The 12,422-nt window shown below is 40.8% G+C and overlaps 1 protein-coding gene across 1 annotated transcript in view; it reads left to right on the forward strand.

Moving 5' to 3' along the window:
• Nucleotides 1-11,271, forward strand: part of LOC137535246 (alpha-2-macroglobulin-like) — a 151,568-nt gene extending 140,297 nt beyond the window's left edge. Inside the window, exons 32-36 of the mRNA XM_068257060.1 lie at nucleotides 461-551; nucleotides 3,148-3,216; nucleotides 6,437-6,539; nucleotides 7,496-7,537; nucleotides 11,166-11,271. Coding sequence (XP_068113161.1) covers nucleotides 461-551; nucleotides 3,148-3,216; nucleotides 6,437-6,539; nucleotides 7,496-7,537; nucleotides 11,166-11,191 — 331 coding nt within the window. The 3' untranslated portion in view covers nucleotides 11,192-11,271. The remainder of the gene's footprint in view (nucleotides 1-460; nucleotides 552-3,147; nucleotides 3,217-6,436; nucleotides 6,540-7,495; nucleotides 7,538-11,165) is intronic.
• The last annotated feature ends 1,151 nt before the right edge of the window (nucleotides 11,272-12,422 follow it).

The following is a 12,422-nucleotide window of genomic DNA, read 5'->3' on the forward strand; positions in this document are numbered from 1 at the left end:
AAAAAAAACAAATATATTTATTTTAAAAAAAGCGACAGCCTGCAGCAGTGATCAGAGCCCACCAACAGAAAGCTCTGTTGGTGGGCAGAAAAGGAGGGGAGGATCACTTGTGTGCTGAGTTATATGGCCCTGCAGCGGGCCCTTAAAGCTGCAGTGTCCTGAATTGTAAAAACTAGCCTGGTCACTAGGAGGGTGTAAGCCTATGGTCCTTAAGTGGTTAAACCTCTGACCTAACTCAGTCCGTGCAAGGGCGCATGCTCTGTTCTCTCTGTGCTTCCTGTTCAGAAGCCGTGGTCGGTAGCATTCTGGACTGGTATGTACTATTTGGAAACATTTGTAACTGAACAAATCCTATCATTAGAATATGATTAAGATGAGCATGTTATCTATCAACTGTCCCTCAAAATGGAACCATGCCATGCAAGTCTCTGTTGTCTATCACTGTGTTTTACTCCAACAGATATATTGGAAGCCGGGAGAAATCCAACATGGCTGTTATACAGGTGAAGATGCTGTCTGGATTCATTCCCATCAAGAGTACAATAAGGAAGGTAAGCCTTGCTGTGCCATTGGAGAAGCAGAAGCTGGAGATAATCAGAATTATAAAATAATGTCAAGTTTAAAGAGAGGAGTACATTTCATGGTTTTCATAACTAGAGACCAAGTCTATGGCCCAAAAAGATCTTATTGTAAACATTAGCAATTCTAGATGCCTCTACTATTCTCATTGGTGATCCCAACTCCGATACCACTTTGATAGCACCTTCTTATTGGCTTTAAAAAAGAGGTTTATTGAAAATGTTTAGCCAGGGTCAGTCAGGTTTGCAGCTCAGCTGACTTTTTTTCTGGATGTAGATTGACTACACATCAGGCACTATGTAAGCCAAATCCAAATTGGGACGATCAAGTTTTCCCCCAAGTATCTCCTGGCAACACTAAATCAGCCAGTAGATCGAAATATTAGTCCCCAGCTCTACCCTTGGTTAGGGTCCTCTGACTCCACTTCCAATCCACATCTGGATATCTACAGGGAAATAAGAGGAGAAGCTTGAAACCCTGTAAGATCTTACAATTCCCATAGTTGTGATGCATATAAGTGGCAACGCGGATGAAAATGGAAAAGACATAAGAGAAGATGAAAGATGATCTCCTAGGAGAAACCTCAGGAAAAAAAGGGAACTGAATAACAGCCTGGGTGGCATATTCACTTTTATTATTAGATATTGATTATGGCACCTGGGGAGATAGGAGGTGTGGATTACAGAAGAGCGTGGGTGCCATAGGGATTGGCTGGCATACATAAAAAAACATTCAGTTCAAGTTTATTGAACCATTTATGATATCCTCATTGGAAATAGTAGGAATCTCTACAAACATCTCAAAGTAAGTTCTATTTTACTTACCTGGGGCTTTTTCTCCACTCCCCTTCTCTCCACCCCATAGCCTTAGAGATCCCTTGGTTTCCTTCCAATCTGCTGTGCCGTTTCAATAGATGGCCAAGCACAATCTTGTAGTCATGAGCATGGCTATAAATATGAGCATAAGAGCCTAAGACCTTATTTGAGCATAAGAGCCTAAGACCTTACAAACTGTGCATGCACAGAACGTTCCCAGCCACTGGACCATGATTGAGGAGGCACATGGCTAGGGCTGTGCATGTGTAGTAGTCCATGACCAGGTGGCGAGATTTAAGAGGGGCCAAGCAGCAATAAAGAGCAGCCCGGGAGGAAACCAAGGGACCTTAACTACTTTCACCTTTTAAACATTGCTATTACGTCCAAAAGGCTGCTGCTGCTCTGTTGCGCGCGGCTGCCGCCGCCCGTTAGCCTGGATATCAATGAATGGGAACATGGTTCCCATTCATTGATCTAAGTCCCCATTAGAAAGTCCCACGACTTGTTTCAGAATCCACGATTTTTCTAAAGACTGTGGCCATCTTGTGGCCAAATAGTAAAACTACAGCTACATACATTTTTCTTTAAATAAATACAATTATTTACATTTAAAATTAATTGTTTACCCCCCACACTCTAAAAAATACCCAAATATTTTTTTTAAATAAAAAAAAATACAATAAAAAACAAAACATAACATAGTTACCTAAGGGTCTGAACTTTTTTTAATATGTATGTGAAGAGGGAATATTACTATCATTTTTTAAATTATAAGCTTGTAAATGGTGATAGACGCAAAACTGTGAAAAATGCACCTTTATTTCCAAATAAAATATTGGCACCATACATTGTGATAGGGACATAATTTAAATGGTGTAATAACCAAGACAAATGGGCAAACAAAACATGCGCATTTTAATTATGGTAGCATGGGCTTGATTCACAAAAGGGTGCTAACTTAGTTAGCATGCCTAAAAGCCCCTTAGCACGCAAAGTTTGCATGCAAAGTTAGCACGCACAAAGTTTAAGCACTGCGCGGTGCGCGCGAAATGTCGCCCCAGGTGCGAACAAAACGTCGCACCGAGTGCGACCGAAACGCCGCATGGTGCACACCACACAGCGCTGAACTATGCGCCCGATCAATAAAAGCTTTGGCCGTGCTAACTGCTTAGCACCGTAGTTAGCACACCTAAAGCTTTTAGGTGTGCTAACCGAGTTAGCACCCTTTTGTGAATCGAGACCCATGTATTATTTTAAAGCTATAATGGCGAAAGCTGAGAAATAATGATTTTTTTTCTTTTTTTTTTCTTAATATTTCTGTTAAAGTGCATTTTGAAAAAAAATAATTCTTAGCAAAATGTACCACCCAAAGAAAGCCTAATTAGCGGTGGAAAAAAACAAGCTATAGATCAATTCATTGTGATAATTAGTAATAAAGTTATTGGCGAATGAATGGAAGGTGAAAACTGCTCAGATGCACAAGGTGAAAAATGACTGAAGGCTGAACTGGTTAAAGTCTACAGGGGCTGGAAGAAGCCCCAGGTAATTACAATAGAACTTGTTTCCCCGATTTAACAAATCAGTCCTCAAGTCATTTTACATGCCATAGTGGAAAGCATGTCCCGGGCACTACTGAGTACTCCAGATAATGTCATTAATGCTGTTATTGGAGATTGCAGAGTTATTATATTAAAACAATTTATATACAGGAGATATTTCCCTTACCTGAAATGCTTTTTTTTATCTCTCACAGCTGGAGAAGGACAAGCTGATTCAGAGAAGTGAAATCCAGACCGACGTGGTTAACTTATATTTGAATGAGGTTTGAAATCCTTTTTATAGATTGAAGTGGTTGCGTTGTTTTTGCTGATGCCTTTTTGCTACTAGTGCAGTCAAATTCCCGCACATAGCAGAGTGGTAATTGAGATCCCGATTCATAATCTTTTGAATGAAAGTGCCATACCAACTCACTTAATTTACCCAATCTTTTGTTTTCAAGCAACTTTCTGGTTTTTTTTTTGTGTTTTAATTACTCATTCACAAAAATGTAAAGTATGATCATCATTACTAGTAGGCCAGATTGCATAAAAGAGTAACTGTCGTGCATAATAATAATAAAAAAAAAATCAACTCTTTATTTTTATCTGGTAAACAAGTAATAAGGATGCTAACCAGGCAATCCTAAAGTTAAAATCACTCTTACTTTTCTTGTTGATAAATGATAATTCCCCAGTTTACCTGACTCTTATTTGGTACACACAAAATTTGGTATGCAAAAAGGAAGTTGCAGAGCATGCTGGGTTGTCCTTGCTTCTCTACTCCCCCTCAGACTTAACTAATGCAGCCTGATTGCCTGAAGCCTCTTTCCCTCCGGTTTTCCCCTCCCACACCTCTGTTCCTCTCTGATTGGTCAATATTTCTCATGCAGATACAATGGGCTTGATTCACAAAGCGGTGCTAACCTAGTTAGCACGCCTAAAGACTTTTGGGCGTGGTAAGCATTGCACTAAGTAGGTTAGCACCGCTTTGAGGGAAAAACTCGCGCTCAAAGTTTTAAGTCTGGTGCGCGCGAAACGTCACATAGGGTTTAATGGCGTTGCGAGCGTAAACTTTGCACGTAAAACTTTATGCACAAAACTTTGCGCGCAAGTTTATTTTATCTCGCCTAAGCTGAGTTTAGGCATGATAATGGGCTTTTCACCAGCGTGCTAACAGTTAGCACGGCTTTGTAAATCTAGCCCAATGCATGCACAATCAGGCAGATAAGACTATAGGAGGAAATTCCATCAGGATTGGCTTCAAAATAGCCACACTTAAAATGGGAAATGCTAAAAAGGATTTTCTCTTTTTTTACTGTACAAAAATCACTAAAATCAAAATGCAGACAGTGCTATACATATGTTTTGCAAGTAGAGCAAGTATTTATCTACTTATACATGTGGGTTTTTTTTTTAGATAGTATGGCTGACAGCTCCTCTTTAACAGCCAGGTGAAGATGGTTATCAATGGTCTCTGATGAATTAGCAGCAGAAAGTCACATCTGATTCTTAGATTATTCGGACTCTACAGCTCCTGTACTGTGGCCCCACCTCCTTTAAAGATCGCCACCAACATTTCATTAATACACAGTGCTAGAGAAGATCAAAGTGCCGGACTTTGTCTGACACTTTGATTGATGAAGGGGAACGCCGTGCCTGCAGAGCGGGGGAGGGGTGGGGGAGACGGTGGGTGCAGCGGTGGTGCAGATGGCTAGTGGAAATCTAATATCAGACATAGTCCGACACTCTGATCTGTACAGGATTGCTCTGTGCCAAATTTTATCAGCAGCTAAGCTATCTATTGGCAGACACTTTTCCCTGTGTTGGGACTATGCCCAGCATTGGTGCAATAGAGGAAAAAGGCCAATGTGGGACATAGTTCGACATGAGATTAGATAAAGTTAAGCCTAGTAAGCACATCCAATTTTATCACCTCCCTATAGTATTAGGGGCAACAAATTTTGAAGTAAAAATATTGTGTAGACGAGCGCTCATACTACATGCAAGTGGTAAAATTGACCAATCATTTGCCAGTCAAAATTGGATGTGTGTACAAACCTTTAACCACTTAAAGACAACTGGATGTATAGATTTGTCCAGTGTAGTTGTGGAGAGTGCACCACCAGTTTTTTTACTAAATGAGGCACATGTGGTATCATTTTAACCATAACGAGTTGCAGAATACATTTTGGTGTGTCTAAAAGCTGTGACTCACATCACATGAAAAATAGGTAGGGACAAACTCAATCAAACATAAAAGTCGTTTTCAGAGTTATGATCAAACTTGGGAAAGTTTTAGCAACACTACAAGAGACATATGTGGTATCATTTTAACTGTGATAAGTAGAAGAATAGAGTTTAGAAAGTTTTAGGGTTGAGGCACATGTCTCCTGTATTCTTTCTTGTCACAAACTGAATCAAAAGAAATTAAATTTTGCATTTAGTGTACCAAAATAAAATACTTGTAAAATGAAAACAAAGTGCCAGAATATAAAAGAAAAAAGCATATATTGTTACCGTAGGAACCTGGCTTTTTAAACATGTATACCAGTGGCGTAGCTAGGGCATTTGACACCCGGTGCTAGGTATTGAAAGACACCCCCCACCCACGGTACACCACCTGCGAAGTGCACCCAAGTTTTAGTCACCCTTTCTCCAGAAAATTCACATCATTGCGCAGCTTTTCTCCAGAAAATACACAAAATGTCAGAAGCTTTCAACATAAAATAAACGTAATGCAAGAAAATTTCACCAGACATTACACGTTATGTGAGCAGATTTCACAAGAAAATACATTCAATCATGTCGGCAGATTTGACCAGAAAAAAATCATTCAATCTTGCGGCACATTTGACCAGAACATACACAATGTCAGCACCAGATTTCACCACAAAATACACAATGACGGTAGTTAAACTGACCACAAAATACACAATGTCGGCAGTTAATCTGACCACAAAATACACACTGTCGGTAGCAGATCTGACCACAAAATACGCAATATCGGTAGTTAACTTTCATGAAAGCAGGAAGTAGACATACTGCAGATTTATTGCAGGAGTCCTGTTTGCAACAAACAGATGTTTTTTTTTCTGTAAAGGTTATTATGCTGTTGCTTATCTTTTAGAGCAGAGAGGAAGTTCTGAGTTCAGGTCCGCTTCCACACTGGGAACATACTTGCCTAGGAGATTTGTGTGGGTTTGCTCTCTGCAATCGTTAATGATTTGTCGGTTTGAGGAAAATTTCATTGCCATCAGAGGTGTCCGATTTTAAAATACAGCAAAAACGTGAATGCAAAATGCAGATGAACACAAACGATATGTAATTCCCGTCCAGGCCACTGAAATCAATGGCCAGGGCAGCCGAGTGAGCTTTGGCGTTTGGCGTTTTTTATAGGTTACTGGATGGCCTATAGATGTTACTTCACATCTATCTTTTATTTGTCATTTTAATCAAATACCAATCACAGTGAAGCACATCATTGTAATATGATTTTATTTTTAGATGGGACATGATCCAGTCAATCTCTCATTTATGGTGGAGCAGGATATTGAAGTGAAGGACCTGAAACCAGCCACAGCAAAAGTGTACGACTACTATGAGACAGGTAACAGCCTTCTCTGGCCTAATTGGGGCAATAGACACCTGTAGATTGTTTTAGGCTTTTTATGGGCATTTATTTTCTTGAGACTTCTTTCACACTTCCTGCATCGCAACACGTCACAGTACTCTCCCCCGCTGCATGTAGCGAGGGCAATGTAAGTCTATTGGGACGCAGTGCTGAGAGAAAGAAGTAGCAAAAGCAACACAAGGCCGCCACCAGTGGTGCTCATCCAATATTCAGGTATCCAAACTACCCAGATAATCCAAACTTTTTCCACTATCCAAACTCTGATTCGGATTCCAGATATCTGTGTAAATCCGCATAGCACTATCCGGGCAAATTCGTGTGTGTGTGTGTATATATATATATATATATATATATATATATATAGAGAGAGAGCGAGAGAGAGAGAGAGAGAGAAAAAGATAGAGAGAGAGAGAGAGAGAGAGAGAGGAAAAGTGGGTGCATCTTATATTTTAAAGATGCAGTAATTGTGGCCCCCGTAATATACTTACCGGAACTTGACGTGCATGATGTGGGTGCAGCGTGGCTCATACATCAATAGGAGTGCAGTCTGGATGTGCAGTAGAGTCCCAGGCAATGGCCGAGGTCCAGAGGACACTGGGCAGCAAGGAAAACCTTTGGGGGTTCCAGAGGCTTCCATTACTTTAGGTAAGTATTTCAGTTTTGACCCGAGGTTCCCCTCCAGTTCACTTTAGAAAGAAAAAAAGTTACTGTCAACTTCAGTGTATATTCAGGATCATTGTAATTTACATGGGTAAATGGCTGGTCCATGATTGGTTGGTGAGAGGGACGGCAAATCCAAATCATGCTTCCTTACGTTGCAAAGTTGACATTTGTATACTGTACAAGGCAACACTACATTTTGGTCTTTCACTACAAGGGAAAGACCAATTTAACATTATAGATATTCAAGTTGTGCTTTTTTTACTTTTCAGATGAAGAAGCAGTGGCAGAATACAATCATCCATGCAGCCCAGGTAAGGCTATTTGATCTTAACCTATTTTTGATGGGTGTGGCCGCGATGGCAGCCTCAGGACTGCCTAACAATGATCGGGGTAAAGTCCTGGGTTGCAGGAGATCGCGGGGATTGGCTAGTGGGGATTGGCTAGCGGGGGGTGGGAGGGTGAGCTGGGGAAATTTAGTTTTTTTTTAAAAAAGGACACATCTATTTAAATAATAAAATAAATATTTATTTAAAAAAATAAACACTGGGGGAGCGATCAGACCCCACCAGCAGAAAGCTTTGTTGGTGGGAAGAAAAGGAGGGGGGGTTAATCACTTGTGTGCTGGGTTGTGCGCCCCTGCAGTGAGGCCTTAAAGCTGCAGTGGCCTATTTTACAAAAAACGGCCTGGTCCTTAGGAGGGTTTAGCACTGTGGTCCTCCAGAGGTTAAAAAAAATTCAATTTGAACTAATACAAATCTGAGGTGCCATTTACTTAATCCTATAGGAGAAGATGACAGATTGCTATACCCATTACTGGTTGCCGGTGATGAGAGACCAAACTGTTCTCACACCTACTTCCTCACCGGAAATTACAATGACATAAATGACAAAAATGACACAAATACCATATCATCATACCATACGTTACACCTTTGCCCCCTTCCTTCTCCATAGAAACAGCTAATGCTCTCACGTACAGTATCTAAGCTATTTCTGTATAGGACTTATTTCCCACACTGTTACCCTAAAGATTAAACTTGATCCTTATAGCCAACTCTAAACACTGGTACACACTTTCAGTTTTGAGTGACCAATCATTGACCAATTTTACCAATTCTATTTATTATGAGAGTTTACCTACACAATCCATTAATAGTATTCAATATCTGTTGACCCTCATGCTGTATTGTAAGTACTCCTCACTCCCCACTATTTCACCGGGCAGCACGGTGGCGTAGTGGTTAGCTCTCTCGCCTTGCAGCGCTGGGTCCCTGGTTCAAATCCCAGCCAGTGCCACTATCTGCAAAGAGTTTGTATGTTCTCTCCGTGTCTGCGTGGGTTTCCTCCGGGCACTCAGGTTTCCTCCCACATTCCAAAAACATACCGATAAGTTAATTGGCTCCCCCTAAAAATTGGCCCTAGACTACAGTACTTACACTACATAATATAGACATATGGCAATGGTAGGGATTAGATTGTGAGCTCCTTTGAGGGACAGTTAGTGACAAGATATATATATACACTGTACAGCGCTACGTAATATGTCGGCGCTATATAAATAATAATAATAATAGTAAACCCATGCAGTTTGACCTATTTCCCCAACATAGGCTCATATCTTGTTACATTTTCTCCTGAGTTTTCTTCAAGGAGATATTTTCATACCTTACCAATAAAATACCCTTAAAAGGGAAGGTCCAAGCAAACTAAAAAAAATAAGTTTCACTTACCTGGGGCTTCTACCAGCCCCATGTAGCCATCCTGTGCCCTCGTAGTCACTCACTGCTGCTCCAGTCCCCCGCTGGCAGCTTGCCAACCTCGGAGGTCGGCGGGCCGCTAGTGCAGGAACATTAACACATACATTTTTACATGTTACTGGTTCAATGCGTAAATGTTTACGCGTTGCACCACTAACGTGTAAAAATGTATGTGTTAATGTTCCTGCACCAGTGGGAATGTGTAAAAATGTACGCAATGTGGCCCACCGACCTCCGAGGTCAGCAAGCTGCCAGCGGGGGACTGGAGCAGCAGTGAGTGACTACGAGGGCATAGGATGGCTGCATGGGGCTGGTAGAAGCCCCAGGTAAGTGAAACTCATTTTTTTTGTTTGCCTGGACCTTCCCTTTAAAGCTATAATTTTTTTAGATAAAATGAACAATGATCGCCTTGGAGAAAACTCAGGAGAAAAAAGTTAATTGAACAAGGACCATTAAATCTTGTGGGACATATTACAAAAATAAAATTCTTAAAGAGAAACCGTGATCAAGAATTGAACTTCATCCCAATCAGTAGCTGATACCCCCTTTTACATGAGAAATCTATTCCTTTTCACAAACAGATCATCAGGGCTGATATTGTGGTGAAACCCCTCCCACAGGAAACTGTGAGGACCATGGTCCTGGCAGTTTCCTTTCTGTGAACCTTGTTGCATTGTGGGAAATAGCTGTTTACAGCTGTTTCCAACTTCCAAAAAAAGCAAGCAGCAGCTACTTCCAGTGGCATCACCTGTCAGCTGTAAAAATGTCACCATGTAATCAATGTCAGAATGTAAATCAGGGAGAGGAAAGCTTTTACACTGGGCAAACCCTGACTAAATCATGTATACAGAATTATTGTAAAAATGAAACACTTTTTTATTACATTATTTTCACTGGAGTTCCTCTTTAAATAATGCAAAAAAAAATGCAATTAAACAGTCCTTATTTACCATTTAGAAATTGTTGATTATTTTGTGTTGTTAATTAAATCAAATAGCATAGACAATTTTCACAAAAAATTAGTTTAAAAAATGTATATATTTTTCACATTGTCTACTTACAAGTTATTTGTTCAAACAAGGCTTCAAAAAGATCACTAGAGCGTGCACCTTCCGTCCAAAAGCATTTATTCCTTCCACAATGACAGTAACAAGGTGCAATACAGTGATTTCAACTTGGTGTGCTGCGCATCATACAATATTTCAAATATATGGATGGATCTTACATATCCTTGAAGTGCTCGGTCATCGGTGCAGGAGGTGGGTGGTGGGAACTAGGGTGGTGAGCTCACGGGAATGGATCCGGGCAGCCGCTGGGACGAGCGGGGACGCAGCGGGAGTCGATCCAGCGGCTAATCAAGTCGCCGGATCGCTCCGTGTATGCCCAGCATAATACTTTTAGCCATAGACCCTGAGCAAGCATGCAGCAGATCTGGGGCCATATGCAATTCACTTTTTCACCTGAGTTTTCGCCTAGGTGATATTTTTAAACTTCTCAATAAAATGCATTTTAAGCCACCAGAAAGCAAGAAAATACTCAACATAATTTTTAAAGTACTATTTCACCTACTTTTTTGGTACTTTTTTAGTTGAAAAGTACTGAGAAGTTACTTTAAATTGGATATGAAAAGTTATCTCCTGCGAGAAAAGTCAGGTGAAAAAGTGAATTGCATATGGCCCCAGGTGTTTCTGACATTTTTGTTAGTTCTGACAAGATTACCTGCATGCTTGTTTCCGATGCTATTCAGACTCTACCGCAGCCAAATATATCAGCAGAGCTACCAGGCAACTGGTATTGTTTAAATGGAAATAAATATGGCAGTCTTCATATTCTTCTCACTTCAATTGTTCTTAAATAGCTCAAGCTCACATAGTACCACAAATGGTTAAGGGTTAGCAGGGTTATTTTTTAATGACTCGAAAAACAGGACCAAAATAATAAAGATTTTATTTCTCAAGATAAATAACTTAACATTTAAAATAGTAAGATTTTTGGGGGGAGATTTGCACAAGAAAAAACTAAAAAATACTGCAATAATTAATTCAATTAAAATAATTTAAAATGCTATTGAAATAAATAAAGCTTTGTGAAGTGAACCAGGTATGATTTCACGTGATTATGTGATAGTGTGTAATTACAGTATATTACCGTCTAATAGCTCTGATTATGTTCTGCTTTGCAGATGGCAGCTCTAGCAATTCAAGATGAAGAAAACATAACAAGGGAACCTTACAATGAAAACTTTGAGATCCAACATTTATTAAATAAATAAATATATGTTTACAAAATGTCCCACCACCGTTTCCATCATTTAGAGTCCTATAGGCTAACATTTGTTGACAGAATACATGTCACGAGTATGGGGTGTTGAGATGACGAGAGGAATACTGATACAGATTAAAGGGGAACTGTCATTATTTTAACTCTTTACTGTAACGATCTTAAACGTTACCTCTGTGGTGGAAAGCAGCGCAGCTGCTTTCACACCTGATGTCACCTCTCTGGCCAAGCCATCCCGGGTGCCGCTTCCCGACTCAGCTGGGACAGGGATCTCTGTTGCAGCAGCTTGGGTCCACACGCCTGCGCATGGAGCAAAAGGACCTTTACATGGAGCTGAAGGACCTTTATGGGCAGAGGAGACAGATCAGCTGACTTTGTGGTCAGCTGACTTCCACCTGTCAATCTTCCTTGCAGGTTGGTTCAGCCCCTCAGGCGGGACTGCTTGAATCTGCTGTCAGTATTTAAACCTGGAGTTGTTACTCTGTCTTTGTCTGTCGTCGTGAACTCTTGTGTGTCAGCACTCAGACCATAGGCAGATCCCAAAGTGTGCTAGAACCGGCCAGAGCCGGGGATCCACACTTAGCTAGATTCTGTTGATAGCTTAAAGTACTAATTGAATTGTATCTGTGTTCTAGCATAGTTTCCAAAGGTGTTGACGGCCAAGGATCTCACACCTTAGCGTTAGGAATTGCACTGTATTATTTGTTATGACTTTCTGCCTGCCTGACCTTTCTTGTGAACTCTGATTCTGTACCTTGCTATTTCTGATATCCTGTTGCCAAACTCTGCTCGTTCCTGGACTCTGTATCTGCCTTCTGATTCTGTACCCTGCTTATCTGATACACCGTTGCCAAACCCTGCCTGTTCATTAGATTACGTATCTGTCTCCTCAATCTGTACTTTATCTGTCCATGTGTTGACGACCTGGCTTGTCCAACCTCGAGAACTGGCCTCACTGTTAGAGGCAGTTCACAGACTTGTAAGTGACACCCCCTCTTTGGTGTCACTCACGCTCTGTCCTTCCTACCTTCAGCCTAGCTCCTCCCTCGGGAGAGTCTAGGCCTTGGAAGGAACTTTCCTCTGTGTATACTCAAAGTGTTACTGTTGCTTAAACACTCACTTGTTACTCAGGTGTCCAGAGGTTAGAATATACTGTATA

This window comes from Hyperolius riggenbachi, chromosome 10, assembly GCF_040937935.1.
Source record: "Hyperolius riggenbachi isolate aHypRig1 chromosome 10, aHypRig1.pri, whole genome shotgun sequence".
In the NCBI taxonomy this organism is placed as follows: Eukaryota; Metazoa; Chordata; class Amphibia; order Anura; family Hyperoliidae; genus Hyperolius; species Hyperolius riggenbachi.